This window comes from Sphaerodactylus townsendi, linkage group LG11 (genome assembly GCF_021028975.2).
Source record: "Sphaerodactylus townsendi isolate TG3544 linkage group LG11, MPM_Stown_v2.3, whole genome shotgun sequence".
NCBI classification, from domain to species: domain Eukaryota; kingdom Metazoa; phylum Chordata; class Lepidosauria; order Squamata; family Sphaerodactylidae; genus Sphaerodactylus; species Sphaerodactylus townsendi.
The window spans coordinates 58,862,694-58,883,451 of record NC_059435.1 but is presented as its reverse complement, the minus strand read 5'-3'; the positions used below and the strand labels follow the sequence as shown (position 1 = coordinate 58,883,451).

The 20,758-nt window shown below is 41.2% G+C and overlaps 1 protein-coding gene across 1 annotated transcript in view; it reads left to right on the top strand.

Annotated features, from left to right (window-relative positions):
• The first annotated feature begins 604 nt into the window (after positions 1-604).
• ODAD2 (outer dynein arm docking complex subunit 2) overlaps positions 605-20,758 on the top strand; it is an 88,056-nt gene continuing 67,902 nt past the window's right edge. Inside the window, exons 1-8 of the mRNA XM_048510337.1 lie at positions 605-728; positions 2,769-3,014; positions 4,541-4,698; positions 5,158-5,353; positions 6,927-7,033; positions 7,882-8,018; positions 8,969-9,085; positions 17,915-18,129. Coding sequence (XP_048366294.1) covers positions 2,791-3,014; positions 4,541-4,698; positions 5,158-5,353; positions 6,927-7,033; positions 7,882-8,018; positions 8,969-9,085; positions 17,915-18,129 — 1,154 coding nt within the window. The 5' untranslated portion in view covers positions 605-728; positions 2,769-2,790. The remainder of the gene's footprint in view (positions 729-2,768; positions 3,015-4,540; positions 4,699-5,157; positions 5,354-6,926; positions 7,034-7,881; positions 8,019-8,968; positions 9,086-17,914; positions 18,130-20,758) is intronic.

Genomic DNA, 20,758 nt, shown 5'->3' with positions numbered 1-20,758 from the left:
TATAAAGAGAAGAAGAGTAGTCATTTGGAGTTATACCCCACCTTTCTCTCCTATAAGGAGACTCAGGACTCACAAACTCCTTTCCCCTTTTCTCCCCATAACAAACATCTGGCTTGTAGGTCCAGCTGAGACAGTTCCAAAGACCGGTGACTAGCCCAAGGTACTGCTGAAATGTAGGAGTGGGGAAAGAAATCTCGTTCACCAGATAAGAGTCCACTGCTCATCTGGAGGAGTGGGGAATCAAACCCAGTTCTCTTAACCACTACACCAGGCTGGCTCTTGTGCTAACCATTGTTTGGTTCCACAGAGTGGGATATATTCAACAATGAAAATAAACTGGGGTTTCAAAGGCGACCAAAATTTGGCCAGAAAGGTCACAGCACTGTTGAGAGATGTGGTGAGAACGAGGGTGATGGAATGACCCTCAGCGCGACGCCCAAGAAGTCTCGGGAGCCGGAGATGCTCCAGGATGTGTCGCGGTTGGCTGGATTGGTTCTTTATTTGGAGGCGGGAGAACCTTCGAAACAGCCAATGAGCAGAGGAGATAGGGAGGGCGGGCGCAGAGAAGTTCGCCTCCAGCGGGCATTGTTTACGGTCCTTTCCTAGCAACCCGCTTGTCGCCATGGTAACCGCGTCGCTCTTGCTCCGGCAACGGCAGGTACCTGGATTCCGGCTCTCGTATGAAAGGTACCAAGCCTGCAAGAAGAGGATTTTTTCCAAGGGGTGGGGTGAGTGCTTGTTCCGGGAAGGGCTTTTGCCTCGGATCGCCAGTTGAAAAATGAGCGTGTAAATGTGGAATTGACTTGTATTTTAAAATCTTTCGGATTTTTTTCTCCACGGACTAGAAGGTTCTGAGGTCCATTGTGCATTGGTTTCCGGGGAGGCTGCTCTCTCCCCCCACCCGCCCCTTATCCCCATCAACTCCCGGTCGGTGACTGCACAGTGTTCTGCAGGTTTACTAAGTCAGTAAGCTCCACTTTTTTTGTGTGTGCAGTAGAGGTTACATCGAATTAAGTAGGTATAGGATTGCAGCCTCAATTCGTTGCACCTTTTTAGGGGGTGGTAAAGCCTAGTACTTTTTGTGAAGCATCCAGATAGGCTTTGGTAATCTCTCGGAGTCAGAGCTCAATTCCAGACTGTTGCAGTTATTAAGCGATTAACTTGCTTGTATCACTACTATAGCCTGAAGGGATGCCAGCCTCCAGGTAGGACCCCGGGATCCCCTAGAATTACAACTAATCTACAGGCTACAGAAATCAGTTCTTTCGGGAGAAAATGAATGCTTTGGAGGATGCTCTCTGTGACACTGTATCCCAATGAGGGCCCTGTCCTCCCCAGATTCCATTCCAAAATCTCCAGGAGTTTCTCACCCTGGATCTGGCAACCTACTGTAGCATGGGGCTATAAATTCATGCAAGGTTAAATTTTTTGGTGAATGGATTCCATTAATCCAGTCCTTCTTGAGGATTCTGTAAGACTATTGGGGGCAATTTTTCCATCTAGCTGGTATTAACATAGATACTTGGTTTTGCAGTTCCCAAAATTGTGAATTTGTGACTGCAGAGATAACATACCCCTCCTCCACAATAAAAATGTTATAAAATAAACATACAAAGACCTTAATATCATTCTTCCTTTGCAAATCTATGTACACAGAATTAATGACTTACCTCTTAGGTGCTAAGTTTCAAGAAGTTCAATGAATAGAAGAGTGTTTGTAGTTGAATAGATCTGTATAAGGAGCTAGAAGTTCAATGAATAGAAGGGTGTTTGTAGTTGAATAGATCTGTATAAGGAGCTAAGTGGAGAGAGGGGCTTGCAGTAAAATATCCCACAAGTCTTGGGATCTTTGTATGTATAACATGAGGCTTATCATATTGTTCTCTCCCAGGAGGAAAAAATCTACAATGATACCAGGCTATAAAAGAGACCCAGTGTGGGAATATTTTAATGAGGTTCCTCTACCTATGGGTAAAGCAGGCATGCATGGAAAATGCAAACACTGCAACAAAGAAATGCAAGGCCTGGTGACTTGAACAAAACTGAAGATAAATAATTATGAAATTGCTAGCAGTAAAAGCCCATTTTAGGAAGCCATAAAGTGGGCTCTAGGAAGGGAAAGGGAAAGTGCTGGCCAAGTCCCTGCCTGCTATCATGAGCTCTAGGAAGGGAGGAGAGGCAGGTGGCGGAATGGGGGGCTTCTGGTGGGCCCTGCGGGTGGGGGTGTTGGGTGTTGGGGTGGGTGGAGGCTAGATGGAGGAAGGGGGACGTTGTTGGTGAGGTCGACATGGAGACGCACTTCCTACCAATGGGCACGTAGGACTCACTTCATTGTTGGACATTCCATCCCTCATGGAATTATGTATCAGGATTGTGAGGTAAACTATCTTTGTATTTCTAATAGTAATATCAAATGAATAATTTTAATATAACCATAAAACTGAAAAGTTATTCTAAAAATAACTTTAATCTGGTTGTGCATATTAAGATTATACCAGCCAAAATTATACACACAAAGTCTTTATATAGAAAATCATGATTTAAATCTACTTACTGACTAGTGATTTGTTTTATTTCTGTCAGAAACCCTTTAAGACCAGTGATTCCAGGAGCACTGTTGAATGCCTCTGCATCTGCAATGACAATGAGAGCTATATGCCTTGTGGAAGTAGTATATGCCATGTGTAAATGCTATCAGAGTCACTCAGTCAAGTTTTTTCTAAAATCTGTTTAATAACTAGTGTTTTTTGGCCTGTCCCTTTGCCAAGGTGTGTGAGGTGAGACTTTGCCATGGGCGTGGCACTGACAAGAGCAGCTCAATGGACTAGTGCTGGTTCTGGGACGGGCAAACTGGAAATCACACCACTGAATGAATCTCTTCTTAATGAGATCATTAAGTTTACTGAAAACTTTAGCAGCAAACACCCTCAAGAAGCAGCCTTTGTCTTCAAGGAGCCACTTGAATGGCGGACACAGCTAGAGCCTTCCGCATTTGAATCTGGCTATGAGGTCAGGTAAGAAAGGATGAGAAAAAAATGTAATGGATAGGGCCTTAACATGGTAATGGTATAGGATAAACCAAAGCTAACTAGCTTTGCTGGGCAGCAAGCTGCATTATTCTCAAGCATTCCTTGCATTTGGGTAGGTCAGACCTATATCCATGTCTCTAAAAGCGGACTCTTGGGTACGGCCCTAGTGTGACCATCAAATTAAACTTAAGGGCAGGGGTGTCCAATTTTGTAAATTTCTAACTAGCTTTCATTATGACCTGTGGAGAAAAATAGAAGAAGCAAAAGAGTTATTTATATCCCACTTTTCTCTACCTTTAAGGAGTCTCAGAGCAACCTGTAGTTGCCTTCTCTTTCCCTCCCTTAAATGAACTTCTGAATGGACTTCTGTTAGCAAGACTGCTAGGAGAGAAGAAAATATGGGTTATGAATTAACGGACTAGGAGGGCTACGATAGAAGCTGGGTTTCCTCCCCAGGATCATTCCCAAGTGCATCACTTTATACCTTTTCCTGAGTATATCAATAGCTGCCATTCAATGTTATGTGTGTCATGTCAGGAGCACTTGTTAAATCATGGAGGGGCATGAGATACGTTCCTTATATTAGACATCCAGGTTAGTAAGCAGAAGATGTCCTTGATGAGTTTAGATAAAGGCAGTGTTGCATAGTGGTTGGAATGATGGACTTGGTTTAAAACCTCCACTCTGTCATGAAAGCTTACTAGGTGATCCATTGTCGAAGGCTTTCATGGCCGGAATTACTAGGGTGTTATGGGTTTTCCGGGTTGTATGGCCATGTTCCAGTAGAATTTTCTCCTGATGATCCTCTGAAGATGCCAGCCACAGATGCAGGCAAAGCGTTGGGAGAAAATGCTACTGGAGCCTGGCCATACAATCCGGAAAACCCACAACACCCTTACTAGGTGACCTTGGATCAATCACTGTTTCTCAGCCTCGCCTACTTCACGGGGTTTTGCTGGAATAGCATAGAAAAGGGAGAACTCTATATGACATGATGAGCTCTTTGGAAGAAGGATGGAACAAATATGTACTGGAGACACTTTGGATATTCCACTTCCTTTGTAATATATGGGCCCTGGGCATTACCATTGTAATGAGGGCTGTTTTGCAAATATTAATCATATTATCTGTTGTCATTGTTAGTTAATTACTTTGTAGCATGTCAGAAATTTACATAGGCAAAATAAAGCCAGACAGTTCCAATATATTTATATTCTAATCAACTAATGTTGCAAGAAAGAAAGGAAAGAGAAGGAACTGGGTGTATGATTTTCAGTCCATTTCTGTCCATTCTGTCCCCTTGTATGAAATTAGACAGTTCCGGACATAAATTTCAAACTCTCTGTCCCCTTTTTTTCTGTTACTCAAATTCCAACTGCATCGCTTGGTATCTTTAGCAAAGTCTGTATATTGTCAAATTCTGCATTGGCCTTACTCATGATTTTCAGTAATGTTTTCATAGCTGTAGTCCATTCAGAAGTTTTCGTGTCTGTTTGTGTTTATTCTTCTAGTGCAAAAACAGTTCGGTCCCACGAAACGTACAAAGATGGACAGCCATTGCTCCTGCTCACTGGATCAACTATCAAAGTTCGCAGCTTTGCACAGCTGTCTCGTTTGCTGTATGTGGCTGCAGAAAAACGGCTAAAAGAAGCACAAGCATGCCTAGAAGGTAATATTTTATTCTGTTCCTATTTCAGTTGAATCTTTATCACACAGACACTGGTATGCATGCTGTAAATGTCACTGCTGCGTGAACTGGGAATTAGCCTGTGACATTCAGGACTGTCTGCTTATAAACTTCAGTTTTTCTGCTCTACACAGGGATTATCTCACCACCCATATTGTTTTGTCTATCTGTTCTATTATTTGGATCAGAATCAGGGTTTGGTACTGCTCTACTCCGTTCTTGGTCCTGTAAGAATTGCTAGTAGAATCCCACAGGAAGGACAGTTCCTCTTGGTTTCGAACAAGCAACAGTATCCTTAAACCAGAAAATTCTTAATTAAAATATCTTTCATTCATCCCATTGCATAAATACTTACTTCTTGACAATGCCAACCTTTAAAATCATGACATGTCCTAACGTGATGTTCTTTCAAATTTCTTACACGAATATTAATGCTTGCAGTCAACAGAGATCCCATTGTGAAAGTTCTTGGCCCTGGATATGGGACGATCGAAGGAGAGGACATGACCATGCTTCGTTTATTAGACAACGTGAAAAAAGATGATGCTGCTGATAATGAAATTAAGATGAAAATTTCCCTCCTTCTGCAGCAACTGGATATGCAACTACTCAACAGCTCTTTGAAACAGATTTCACAGTGAGTATATTTCAAATGGAGCATTTTGCTTTTCAGCCAATGAGGTTTTACTGTTCTTCTGTTAATCTAAAGCAGTTCTTTGTTCAGAACCCCAAAATGATATTAGGATGATTTTGACAGTTTTGCAAAAATGGAAGTTATTAAATGGTTTCTCAGGATTGGGGCAAGTAATTGGCAGTTTTCTATACTTTTGCAATTCAGACATGTACGTAGCCAGTGAATGTAGCAAAGATCTGGAAGATGCAAGTTTGAATCCTCATTCTGGATGGAAGCTTGCTGGGTGACCTTGGTCTGTCCTACCCTAGCCTACCTTATGGGGCTGTTGTAAAGACAAAATGGAGGAGAGGAGGACAATGTAAACTGTTTTGGGTCACCATTAAAGAGAAAAATGGTGTACAAATGATGTAAAATAATAAAATGCTGTTATATATACATGAAAAGAGAGCCCCGTGGTGCAGAGTGGTTAACTGCAGTACTGCAGTCAAAGTTCTGCTCACAACCTGAGTTCAGTCCTGATGAAAGTCAGTTTCAGATAACCAGCACAATGTTGACTCAGTCTTTGACTCAGTCTTTCTGAGGTTGGTAAAATGAGTACCCTGCTTGCTAGAGGTAAAGTGTAGACAAATAGGGAAGACAGTGGCAAACCACCCCATAAACATAGTCTGCCTAGTAAGTGTCGTAATATGATATCAGCTCTTGGGCAGTAATGACCTGGTGCTTGTATGGGGAACTACACTTTCCTTTACCTAAACGTGACAAATTTCCGCTGGGTGCAAAAATGAGGAGAACCATGTTTAGCAAGGTTGGCTACACCTGACTCTGCAAGATTGTTCATCCATTAAAAATATTTTTGTTCATAGATCATTTAGCTTCTAAATGTAAACACATATTACCAATATGTCAATAAATATCCTTTTTGAGGATATTGAAGGAAGTGTTAGGTAATTTACATCATAATATATAAAGGCTATCATTTGTTATTTGAGGAAAAGGTCATTATTTCCTGCGTTTATCATCCATCTTTCTTGTTCAGATTTAAGAAAGAGTTATAAGCACAATACAAAAAAGACCGGCATCATTAAGATTTTCTTTTTCATTACCTGTTCCAGTCATACGTTGCAGAATGGCTCCTTCAGTTTCATTGCTGCTGCATAAAAATGTTTCCTATCAGTTAATAAACTTAAAGTGTGATCCTAAACAGAGCTATACTCTTCTAAGTCCACAGAAGGCAGTGGGCTTAGAAAGGTGTAACTCAGTTTAGGATTGCACTGTTGAAATTTCAGTCATGTAACCTTTCCATTAAACCTGTTAATGCTTACAGTCCTATTTATTACAAGTCTGAGGAAGTTAAGGGATCTCTGGAGTACAGCCAATGAGATGTTGTCATTCAACTTTTTTTTTTAAGTACATGCAAGTCTCAGTAAAAAGGAAGTGTATTTCCAGTCTTCTGTATGCTGGACATAAACTTGGTTTGTTTAAGAAAAATTCAACATTTTCTTCTGGTTTTCCCCTCAGTGAATTATGTAACTATCTGCTCAGCTATTAGAATGTAACTACTTTATCCTAATTACAGAGAAGTGAGATTAACTCCTGTTGCTGTGAAAAATGAAGTAGAACTGCTTAAGCGTTTCTCTGGGGCAAGGGATGATGCAGTCCTTGAATCGCTGGAATATACATCAGGTCCAAGCTCTTCATTCATGTCTCTGGTTACTTAATCATTATTACATATTCAAGATAGATGTAGTTGTAATCGTGGTTAAATGATGGTGCCCTAGAACAGTGGTTCTAAACCTTTCTAATGCCGCGACCCTTTAATACAGTTCCTCATGTTGTGGTGACCCCGCAACCCTAACATTTATCAATTTTACAGATGGAGAACACTGATGCAGAGAGTCTTAGGTGACCCCTGTGAAAGGGTCGTTCGACCCCCAAAGGGGTCCTGACCCACAGGTTGAGTACCACTGCCCTAGAAGGATCCAGTGTGGTAAAGTGGTTAAGAGCAGCTGAATTCTAATCTGAAGAACCAGGTTTGATTCCTCACTCCTCCACTTGAGTGGCAGAGGCTTATCTGTTGAACCAGATGTGCTTACGCACTCCTCCATTCCTGGTGGGTGACCTTGGGTGAGTCACAGTTCTTCAGAACTCTCAACCCCACCTACCTCACAAGGTGTCTGTTGTGGTGAGAGGAAGGGAAAGGAGCTTGTAAGCCCCCTTCAGTCTCCTTACAGGACTCCCATAGTTCAATGTGAATTCTTTGACACCTCAAATATGAGTACATTTATTGTCCTAAGTTTTCATAGGCCATTAAAACCTGCTTTATCAGATAGCCTGTGATTTGGGAACTGTGCATGACCTTTGTCCACAAACCCTTCGCGCTGCATATTGCACCCGCCCCAAAGTGACTGAATAAGGATCTCTAGATTATGTGGTTCCTTTATATAATATTATAATTAGAATTTATTTTATGCTTCTTTACTAGCATGCAATTTAAAAACATGGCCCAAAACACTGCTACTGTTTAATTACAGACTATGAATTTTCAAATGGATGTCGTGCCCCACCATGGAGACAAGTTCATGGAGAAATTTGCTACTTGGTGATTAAACCACGCGACACGGACGCTATGTATGTCACGTGCAGCACGGCAGGAGTGTTTTTAAATGGAGTAAGTAATAAAGACACCCAAAGGCAAATCATTGTAATATTGGTTCTATTGTTTTTGGCTAGAATGTTAAAAAAAATGAAAGTTGTACAATTCCTAATCCTATTGGTGGGCATCATGATCCTAGTATTTCTAATTGAACCTTTGAGCCAAGTGCCAAGGGTAAATGTGAACTGCAATGACATACATGCGATTTGGCCTATAATATGCCTATAGAAGCAAGTCACAGAACATTTCCTTTGATTTAGCCATAGCGATTACTCAAACTGTGCAGAAATTGTGTCATCATACTAACTTTCTCCCATATGCAAGGTACCATGCTGTCCAATTGTTTCCACCTTTTTTTCAGTCACTAGGCAATGAACAATTATAGCAAGTTTTGTGCGCATTTAACTTATTTCATACTCTTGTATTACCTGTTCTATCCTGTACTGTTGTTATGCTGTTTGTAGTCCAATATACGAATTGGAAAATAAGTCTCTTTCCTTGATGGTTGTAATGATTGTAGTGTATCAGGCTCATTCCGCACATGCAGAATAATGCACTTTCAAACTGCTTTCAGTGCTCTTTGAAGCTGTGCGGAATAGCAAAATCCACTTGCAAACAGTTGTGAAAGTGGTTTGAAAGTGCATTATTTTGCATGTGCGGAAGGGGCCTCAGTGTTAGTCATTGGCAGATAGAATATTTCTTTAGTAGTGCTATTGTAACAGAAACTGCCGCTGAGAGAAGTAAAGGAAATATGTAATTGCCAAAACTTGAATAATCTTGATGTTGTTGTGATGCTCATATTGAAGGGCCAGCTGTACCCACTTTGAATGTAGACAATAGCATGAACCTCACTAAGTCATTGAGTGAAATGTTGCTTGTGTTTCAAGAACGTGCAAGGCCGTAAAATAACTTTTGGTGTTTGGGAAGTTATTTTTGGAATAAAACAACTTTTGCTGTTTCTGCAGGGAAGAGAAAAAGAAAGGGATGAAATCAACTATGAGAGAAAGAGTGACATATATAAAGACCTTGTCACATTTTTAAGGGAAAGATCACCAACATTTGTAGAAAACATGGCTAAGCAGGTATGTGTGGGGTTTGAACTCATCTATGCATTCTACTAGCAGAGGTGCTTTCCTCCAGCAGGAGGACCTTGCTCTGTGTCTTGCGTTGGGGGAAGCTCCTTATATTGAAAAAGAAAATTATCTTCATAGAACAGATCCGTTGTCTAGTACTGTATTCTTGCACCATGGGAAACTTATCTTAATATAGCGCACTTAGAGAGTAAAATGTGAGAAATACCTTTTGCTGTGTAGGCTGTGACTCATTCCTTATAAGCAATATTCATTTGTATGTTACACATTACATATTTGTCACCTCATCTAACAAGGTTAGTTTCCACATTGTTTCACTAGGACCAAAACTAATTACCGGTACCTGGAAAACAATGTAGGCATGTGCATGTCCAACCCTAATTTTGGATTCCTACACGTGACTGGAGCAGTATTCAGAAAGTAAAAGAGAGTAACAGCTTTGTTTGTTAGGAAAGGCAAAGAGAACAGCAACTTCTAAAATGCAGTTGGAAGCAGAACTGTCTCAACAGTTCAGAGGCGTAGCTGGGCCAGAGTGCGCCCAGTGCGCACTCTGGCTTTTTTTTTCAAGACCTGCTTCACAAGGGCGCGCTTATATCTCCCACTCTTCACTTCCTTAGGCACTGAGGCAGAGTTGAGAACAGGCTATTGCCTGTTCTAGCTCTAGGAACTACATTTCCCAGGGTCGTCACTGGGGAAATGTGTAGTTCTACCAATTGAAACAGGGAAGGCCTGTTCTCCAGCCTGCTCAGTTTTCCCTAAAGAAGTGAGTATGGGGAGCTTAGGGGGGGTCATGCTGGGATTGACATCAGCTTCGCCTCAAGAAGCCTCTCTTCCCCACACTTACTTGCTACTACTTTAGAAAACCCTGGGAAAGGTAGTTCCCACCAGAACAGAAGGGCCTGTTCTCCAGCCTGCTCTGTTTTCTGAAGTAAGTGAGGGGGGGGGTCCCTGCTGGGGGCTGGAGAAAGGGGAGGGGCGTTGGGATTTTGCTTCCCACTTGACTCCAAATTTCAGGCGCCCATGTGTAATGCTTTTACACTCACTCCAGGGAGCTTTGCTGCTGCAACAGTTCCCCTTTGCTTTCTGTGCCCCTGGGATTGTGGGGACTACGTCAATGACCACACCTTCTGACATTTAAAAAGTCGTGGCAGGGCACAGAAAGGTTAATTTCCCCTCATGCTTTTTCCCCAATAGAAGCTGCCTTCAAAGAGCTTTCTGTTCTCCTTACATCCTGGGTCTTGTTACATCAATGAGACCCACCATTTTACTCCATCCTTGGATACCGGAATTTTTGTATTCTGTATGGAACGCTGTATTTTAATGGGTTTTAGTAATATTATGATTAATGGAGCCTATATTATTTATCTATAATTTGTAATTTATTATGTGCTCCATCTGTTTGTTATTGTCTTGTGTTGTTTACAGTATATAAAATTGACAATAAAATAAATAAATACATACATACATACCTACATACATACATACATAAATAGTAGGCATAGAAGGGCAAAGAGAATGACTGATACAAATGCCTGTATTTTCCCCTTCTATGGCTCATAAAAATTAATGTCTCATTTATTGTTCTTGTTTATATTTTCATATTTGCATTACCACGTCTGTTAAATGAAGCACAGCTTTGAAGAATCAAAAGTACATATTAATGGAATACCTTTTATTAAGACTCATTAAATGACATAAAAAAACCAATATCCTAAAGACAAAAAAAAATCATAATCCCCCAAAAAGGGAAGAAAACACACAAGGGTTCCTGACTTCCTCTGCACCAAACATAATCATATTTAAATGTTTACCAAGCCCTAGTTGTGACTCTAATAGAAAATAACCCCCAGTTAATATCATTAAAACAATTCACACTTTTCTCTCTTATATCCTTTCCCTTGATCTTTTACTCTTCAAAGCCACAAATCAACAACACATTTTTTTCTGTTTTAAGCATAAATTCCATCAAGGATTTCCAATTATCCATGAATTTAGATAAGTTATTTTCTCTAATCAAAGATGTAAGTTTCTTCATCTCCATCAAGTCCAATAGTTTCACAAGCCAGACTTCTGTCATAGGTATGGATGAAGTTTTCAGTTTTTGCACATATAATATCCTCACTGCTGATACCACACATAAAAACAGAATTCCACATTTTTTTCAAAACCAACTGTCCATACCCCCCACCCCCCAAAAAAATACATCTCGGATTTCATTTATATATTAGTCATTAAAATATTCTATATTATTACTTGAATTTGTATCCAAAATATTAAAAGTCTACCATAGATGATAAAATGCGCCTTCATGCTGTTCACATTTCCAATACTGATTTAAAACATTTTTTATACATTTTGTTGGTCTGTTGGTCTGTACCATTGATATATGTTGTAAAAGTTATTTTTAAGGCTAGAACTTAAATCAAAAGTACCTATTGAACAGGTAGTTTTGAGTAGTTGTCCTTGCAGCTTGAGCAGTGCCTGATTTCAGCCACTTGGGGTCACTATCCACTCACCATAAGCCGCGGGGTCACCTCTTTAAAAGCCACGGGGGTCCTGGACGCTCCCCACATCTCCGGCGCTCACTGCGCGGCTGCCAGGGATTTACCTCTCTCCTGCCTCCTGGCTGCGCGGCAAATTAGCTCCGCTAAAAAGAGCAACTTTTTTAAAAACCCCGCGGGTGCCGCGGGGTTGTGGGAACCTACCGGCTGACTGGCAGCGGCTGATTCGCTGTGACGTGCAGCTCACGGCCAATCAGGGAACAGGGAGCGCCATCTTGTTAAGTGGGGGTGTCCCCCGTCTACAAAGTGTCGCGTAGTGATGATGTGGTGACACGGCGGTACGGCCACCCAGTCGAAGTCCACGTCTTCCACTGTCTCAACTTGTTCGCTAAAGCCACGTGCCGCGAGCAAATGGAAAATGTCGGCGCCGAAAGCCGAATGAGGAAGTACAAGAGGCGTGGCGAGCGAGCTGGCTTCTGCTTTCCACTTCCAAACACTGCTGATGCACGTGTCTCCACAGAAAAGCGCAGAGCCAACGATTTACTGCTGACGTCAGCATGTGCCGACGTCTTAATAGAGGGCTGTTAGCGCCTCTTTGATGACGTTCTCACTTCATCCGTCTCAGGCGTAACCTATCATAAACAACCTCTTCCCAGCCAATCACACTGGAGACCCGCCCTCGGCTGGCCGCCACTTTCACGTAACTCATGACGCACACGTTCGACGGCCAATCGGAGCGCTCCATTCCCCTCATTGCAACGGAACTCCCGCTCTTTGCTGCCCGCGTTATTTCAAGAATTGCAAACGTGTGGGGAACAAATGTCTCCGTTGTCAGAAGCCACGGAGGCTTTTCATTGCGGGGTCGCAGCGGCGTTGCAGTTTAGTGAGGTAAGTGGGTAGTGGCCCACTGTTTCCAACTGCACAGTGTGAAGCCTTGTGAAAACAACTGCAAGAATTTTAGTGTAATGGAAAATGTTTAAAACGTCTAATATTTATTTTGCTACCGGAAGACCGACATTTCCTGTGTGTATTTTGAATGTAATTATTAATGGTTTATAGGTATTGTTTCTATCATTGTTATGCGTAGTCCAGATAAAATGTCTGTATTAATGGCTGAAGTGGTATATCTGGAGTTCTACCTGATGGCTGTCTGACTTTCACTCTGGCCCTGAACACATTTATTTGGAAACCGTATTGATTTTGTTAGAACTTTACTTCCAAGCAGGCGAGCTTAGAAATTGCAGCAGTTGGCAAATAACTTCTTCTCAACCTTCAGCCTTCTACAGATGGTTTTCCTTTGAGCAGTAATATAACTTTTAGAGCAGGAAAATATCATATTTTAATGAAAAAGGTCAACTTTCTTTGACAATACTTTATATAATCAAAACCATTCCTGTCTTTAACTTCACCCTTATGACTTGAATAAAAGGAATATTCTCCATTTTACAAGAATTCTCTTTGATTTAAATGTCAGACACAAGTGGGTGCTTCCAGCTCACAGAGCATGTCTTACCTCCATGCTACCGGATTTCTAAAATTTAAGTGTTATTGCCTTTCCGGGATAAGAAATACATTGTACCATTCAGAATAAAATTCACACAGACGGTAGTTATAATTAAAGTTCTTATGTTGTTCTTAAAGCAGATGATAGTTTTCAGATTTTCATTATTTTCAAACCTGGAGGAAATTGTGACATTATTTTAAATATTGCCTAGGATCCAAACAAGGTATTCTGCCCATGCACAGGGGCTTACAGCCTCCATTTCTTTCCACAACCCTTTGCCTTCCAGAGCAGCATTCCATCTTATATGAAAACAACTGATAGAAGGGAAGCTCATCAGGTTTTCCAGGCTCACACAGAAGCTTCTTGGGGTAATGGAAGGGATTCTTGCAATCCCAGTTAATGTCAGGAAAGGGTTGGATGACTACTTTCTTGATATATATATAAAACTGTTATTGGAAAGAATATACCCAAACACTATGGAGTAGGATATGGTATAATATTGTTTATTAAAATAATTTGAGATTAGTTAATTTGGGACAGTCTGGTTCTTGAAAATACTGATTTTCCATACCTAGGCGGATTCCACACGGGCCAGGGAAGCAGCGTCCCACAGGCATATATGATGCCGGTGGAGCCCTGGGGCTGTTTGCATGGTGAGGTTTGAGCAGCCCCAGAGTGGCTGCGGCCCACGGAGGTGCCTCCACACAGAGCCACCTTCATTTTCCTTCCCCACACTTACCTTCTCTCTCTGCCTCAATGAGTGAGACATTTGGGAAACAGCGTTCCCTGCTGGCACCACGCAAACGGCACCGGGTTGGAGGCGCCGCTTTTCGGCGCCTCCATTTTCCTTCCCCATAGTTACCTTCTCTCCCTGCACAGCTCTGCAGGGATGAGGAGGCATGCTCATGCTGCCTTCCGACTCCTGTGGGTCAAACGCTGTTTCCCAAATCCCTCGCTCATTGAGCGAGGCAGGAAAACAGTGCCCCCAGTTGGGGAGAAAAAGCACAGAGGCGGCAGCCATGTGAACAGCGCCCCTGGAACTGTGTTTTTACTGTTCCAGGGGCACTGTTTTTGGCCTGTGCGGAATCTGCCCAGGTCATCATTGGAAATTTGTCAAAAATCTCCCTGGTTTTGCAGACACTCTTACTGCTGTTCTTTAAAGATAGGATAGGATGAAATGAGATGGATCAGTTGACAGGCAAATACATACACACAGTGTAGTATCTCATAATAAAGGATTCTAGCACCAACTTGTATTTCAGATAATTAATTTGTGTTTTCCTTGGTTTTCAAACCACCCTACGTTTTGTCAGACAATGTTTCGTTATATGTTAACTAATTCTAAAAATCCAGCACAATTTCACATGTTCAGAAAGTGAACTGCAATCAGTTTTTTTAAAGCATAGCTATATATTTAAAATTCCAGACTATAGCTCTCTCTTGAAATTTTTCTGAACAGAATCTACATTGGCGTGATGTTCTGTCACCTCCATGATGTTTTGTCACCTCTGGGTTGGGATGGGGCTGCCCATGTTATTTCTCTGCTGCCTTTCTACCCGAGTATAAAATATATAATCAATAAAAATATATAATCAATAAAAATGTATAAACACACAATGCTAAATCCAAGGAGGACAGCTAGTAACGCTTATTGGGAAATGTCATACAAAACACAACAAAATCTTCACCCTCTGGCATAAGACTGTGGGAGATGCTGGTGATAATGACACATTTTAAACCTCAGTTCCCAGGATGGCTTGCCAGCTAAATTGGTATCAATGTTTGTTTTGTAGATACGTCTACATAGATATGGTCTTTATACTTCCACGGATTTTATGAGTTCTACTTCCACAGAATTTGGGTCACTGGTGGGAAAACAGAACAGCTAATGTTTCTTCTGGGCCTGCTTTAAATGCATATTAACTGTACATGAGAAATCTTTTTTAAATTTTGAAGAAGATAATCTTGCTAAGGGGGGAAGTTGTTAAAAGCCTTAACACATTACGTTGTTGGAGTGTTATATATGGCAAGTCCAGAATATAGAGAAATACTTCAGTATGTGAGGTCTGGAATAGCTTTGTCTTATAGCATATGGTAAGGAAACCATTTCCAAACAGTTTGCACATGTTCAGGCTCTTTAAGAGAACAGGAAGAAGAGAGAACTTCTGATGTCTTTAAAAATCTCCTCTATGCTGCAGATTACACATTCTCTCAGTCTGAACATTTCCATGCGCTGGATAATGTCTATTATTATTCCAAGTGTTGGGAAGACTCTTGTTTCATGACTTATTGAACCTGATTTTAGAGACTGCAGCTGCTCGCTTAGCTGCATCCATCAGACTCTGTCGTCTGGATCTGGTCAGGGTGATCTGTCCATGGAAAAGCTGGTTGGCACATCCTGCTTACCCTTCCTGGGGTTACATTGTGTGTGTAGATGTTGCACAGTATGTGTGCTGGTGAATACATAATATACACGGTTGTGGTGCTTTGAGACCCAAGCTCTGTGCGCTGCTCCTTGTGGTGGAAAGTACTCTCAAGTCACAGCTGAGTTATGGCAACCCCGTAAGGTTTTCAAGGCAAGGGGCATTCAGAGATAGTTTGCCATTGCCTTCCTCTGTGTTGTCTGATAGAGTTCTGAGAGAACTGTGACTGGTCCAAGTTCACCCAGCAGGCTTCCTATGGAGGAGTAGGTAATTGAACCTGGTTCTCCAGATTAGAATCTTCCGCTGTTAACCACTACACCTAGCTGGCACTCTCCTTGTACTCTCTTTGTGCTCCTTGTACTCTCAGTAAGTAGCTGTACAGGATTGAAAAACTCAGCAGCCCAGTTAAAACCGAAGGTCTCTACGTACCATGCCTGATTTCTGAAAGAAGTCAGAGATCCAACTGACTTTTGTTCCATGTACGTAGTTTTTCTTTATAGTTTTCTGCCATGTTGAAAAAAACCTGTCCTTTAGCAAGGCATGCAAGCCATGCCTTTTCTCTGTTTTTGTAAAAAGAAATCTAAACTGTTTATAAATAAACCAGCTAAAAAGTGTTCAGAGATGACAGCATTGACTATACCTGAGAAAGATCCTTGCATAAAGTAGACTTGGTGCAAGTATTTTTAGACTGGCCCCATCAACTTTGAAGGGCAGTTGCTTGCACAACTAGGAACAGAAAAATCAGGCTACGATATGAAAGAATGTTCCATCTCCCCATCTCCTTCCCACCTTCATAACAGCTGTTTGGGGCTATTACTCAGTTTTAAGAAGTGGAAGATTCTAATAACTAAGATATTTTGCATTAAAAGTATATAAAATACAGAATGAAGAGGTCCTTCCATTGAAGCAGTATGTTTCATCTACCTTCCAGAATTAATTGATCAGTTTATAATAGTTCTGTTTATAATAGTTCTGAAGATATAATAATAATACAGTTTATAATAGTTCTGAAGATATTTACGGTGTGTCTTTCCTACTGTTGCGTCAAATAATAGCATTCTATGTTCCATAAATATATCTGGGTCTGAAAATGTAGTATGTAACAGAATGAGTATGATAATGTATCTTGGCTGAACTAGATTATCAGGTAATCTATCTGGATGAATGAATGAGGCAATATAATTGTTAACATTAAGTGCTGACCTTCTGTAAGGCAGTCCATAAAAGGAAGGTAATACATCCATCTTGGCCTTTCAGATTATATATATTCACAAATATCCAGTCCTTGTAAAGTGCCAATAATGCAGCCATTATAAAAGGGACAGTATAAAATTTAATACTCACTATCTTCTACTGCATCCAACAAAGCCACACACAATGACAGTTATCTATTGGATTATTAGTGTATCTGTCATTGTTTGGAATTTAAGCTTATAAATGCCTTCCTAAGGAATGGTTGGAGTTGGAAAAATATGCCTGGCAACAGTACCCATAATTTAATACAAAGTACCATCTCAGAAACGTAGTGAATTTAACAGTGGCCATATTTGTTGGCAGCATCATGATTGGGAGGAAGGGAATCATGCATCACACAGTTCTTGTCATACTTGTTTTGGGTGGTCAAAAATGATCCCTCAGTCCCTTTTGTGAGCAAAAACCTTGGCGGGATGCAACCGGGTGCTTATTATTCACTCAATAGAGCTTGTTCATTAGGAAGAGAATTTGTATCAAGGGGCCTACAGCTGAGGTTTTTCACACTGTTGGGGTCATGTTTAGTGGAATCCAAGGCCCAAAGGACATCCGGCTGGCCTTAGTCTGTCCTGGCCCCAGCCTGGTGAAATGAGCTCCTGAGTGAGATCAGGGCCCTGTGGGATCTGAATCAATTCTGCAAGGCCTGTCAGACGGAGCTCTTCCGCCAGGCCTTTTCAGGAGGACAGCCAAGTTAACAGCTGTTATCATTGGCCTCCTGTGTGGGGAACTGGGGTTGAAGTCGCCATCTTTTAGCTGTTGCGCTTGGTATTATTGCATTTTACTATTGCATTATTGCATTATTTGTTGTGGTTTTAACTTTTATCTTTTTTTATTGTGTTGTATGCCACCCAAAGCCCTTTGGGGATGGGGTGGGTAGGTAGAAATTTAAAAATAAATAAAAAGTAAAATAAATGAAAGATTTATCAACAGATGGCTGTTATTTTAATTGCATTTAATTTTAAAACCAGTCAGAGTAATATTTATTCTGAGTAATATGGTTGCCTTTTTTGAGAGAACTATGGGGTATTTTTATGAAACAAAAAAAATAATTCTAGCTATATTTCCCCAAACTTACTAATTTCTCAATATGTTTTATTCATGTGGAAATAATATTTTTCCAAACATTTTTGTCTTTTATTAGGAATATACTTTTTTTGACGAACCAAAGCATGAAAAACATTATCAACATGTGGAAGTGGTTGAGGCGGATGAATATGGCCAACCCCAAAAGTTTTATGACTATTCAGAAAAGAATGTGTTTGAGAAGCCTAAGAGTCCTCTTGTAAAAAGCAAACTTACTGACAGCAAGAAATTAGAGTCATCTATGAAATGGAAGAGCATGTCCGGCTCCCAAGTGTATGTAACTCTCTGCATTTTATGGCACACATCGTCAACCTATATTAATGATTTAGCAAACAGTATTTGTGATTTTTAAAAAAATACACACCGGACATTCATAAATAAATGAATCCCCCTCTATTTTAAAAACTCTGTTTAAGGGAACAGTATTTTCCAGTGATAATTTTCCATAGTCCTTTCTTCTGATTCCATGGCATTCTTAACATGATTCATATCATCTATTCAAAGAGAGAAACAAAAAGTAATAATGGGTTTTTATTTAAACTATCACCTGTCCTATAATAGGTAATATCTTTAAAGCAGTGGATCTCAACCTTCCAAATGCCGCAACCCATTAATACAGTTCCTCATGTTGTGGTGACCCCCAACCGTAAAATTGTTTGTGTCTCGGTTCCTAAGACCATTGGAAATATGTGTTTTCTGATGGTCTTAGGGGACCCCTGTGAAAGGGTTGTTCAACCCCCAAAGAGGTCGCGAGCCACAGGTTGAGAACCGCTGCTTTAAAGCAAGTAGCAGTAGAATTTAGAAAGGCTAATAAGTGTGGTCTGGAAAGCCTCACACTGTTTCTGATAGTGATTAGCAAGCTGCCTCCAGGGAGACCATGAACAGAATGAGAAGACAGTCGCCCTTTTTCACTGTTGCGGCAACTGGCATTTATTAGGAAAATGTAGTTTCCATTTAGCCATGATGATTGATAGGCCTGGCAGTAGCTATCTGTTTATGGGATGAATCCCCTTTTAAGGCTGGGTAGGTCAGAGGACATCAAAACTGGGAACTGCTGAGAAACAAGGTCCAGCAAGTATGTCCTTGGCTTGAAGTCTGGAAATAGATAAAAACATACCACGTGACAAACAGACTGCTGATACTTCTAGCTATAGCGTCTAACACAGTGATGACGAACCTTTTTGAGACTGAGTGCCCAAACTGCAACCCAAAACCCACTTATTTATCGCAAAGTGCCAACACGGCAATTTAACCTGAATACTGAGGTTTTAGTTAAGAAAAAATGGTTGGCTCTGAGGCGTGTGTTACTTGGGAGTAAGCTTGGTGGTAGTTGTTGGCGTTGCTTTGAAGCAACCATGCAATTCTTCGGACGAGTGAATCATGACCCTAGGAGGGTTTACTCAGAAGCAAGCCACATTGCCAGCACATTGTCAGCTTACTCCCAGGTAAAGGATCATGCTTTAGTTCTTTGCATGAAAATCAGTGGGGTTTAACAGTGCTTAACAGGGTTACCTATTCTGCTTCCCCAAAACTAGGCCTTAGGTTTAATGCTAATAATTGAGCCCAGCAGCCCATGCCAGCCTAGATGTGTGTGTGGAGGGGGTGATTTCCCCCCACATGATGAACCTTGTGCGTGCCCACAGAGAGGGCTCTGAGTGCCACCTCTGGCACCTGTGCCATAGGTTCGCCATCACTGGTCTAACAGGAAAACCAATCCATACATTCAGGATACCGCTTCCTGCGCCAGTTGCTACTCAATGAAACCCTAAGCAGGACCGGCACAGAGAATGTTGTGCCTGTCAAGCAAAAAAATCTATCTCAGTCATTACCATAAAGAATTGCTTTTGTCTGGAAGTGCTCAAGGTTAATGATCACTTGTTTCCGAAGGCAACAACTTGTTGAAGTTGACAGCCACTGTCTTGGCCATTGTCTGTAATGTAGGCATTTTCTCTATATCATATCTGCTGCTTTGCATGGGAATCTACACAGCATTTAAAGGAAATCCCATAAGCCCTGTCAGGGCAATGAGGAGAGTTTGCAATTTGGATCCCCTACTTATAGCTAGCAGCTTAAATATTTCCAACCTGGTTTATGCTTTCGGAGCTTATGTATTTGAGCCAAGCTGATACAAAGAATTCCCTACACTATGCTAGTATTCATTTTTACAACTGAGACTCAAAACACACTGTACATTTGTATTCAAAATATCCAGAACAAAATACACAAGTCAGGGTTCCAAGCCGACTTGTAGTCTCACAAATGATCAGGAAAACTCACTCTTAGAGGGTTGTGTTGCTCTGTTAGCAACGGTGCTGCAGTGGGGAAGCAGAGGCTGTTTTCGCCAGTGGAATTGGCTACAGGGGACAGGCCCTGTTACCTCTTTCCTTTCCAAGCCTTTTGCACTGTTCTTAAAACAACAACAACAACAACAACAACAAAGGTTTGATATATATTTATCTTGCATCTACATTCCCCATTTTGCTGGCACAACATGACACAGGAAGATTTGCTTCAGTTAGGCCTGATACATAGGTTATACATCTCTTGTAGCCACCAAATGTATTTATGTCTGATGTATTCCAAAAGTTCCCTGCTGGTCGCTGAATTCCCAGTTGGGGTCGGGGGGTGGCGGGTTGATATGAATGATGGCCCTCATGTGCCTGTGCCCAAATGGGGAGCTCTGGGCATGTAACCAATGGAAAGTTCTGGTTGTGGACACAAGGAAGTGCTGTAATGTGTGAAATTTTTTTAGTATGCTTAAAGGAGCGTACTATATGTAATTAAATTATTTTCACACTTGTTGACCACTTTTTGGGATCAGGTGACTGAACTATCCAAGTATACAGTTCACAATCTCTTTGTCAAGTAGCCCAGTGGTGAAGCAGTGAGCTAATCTTGGTCC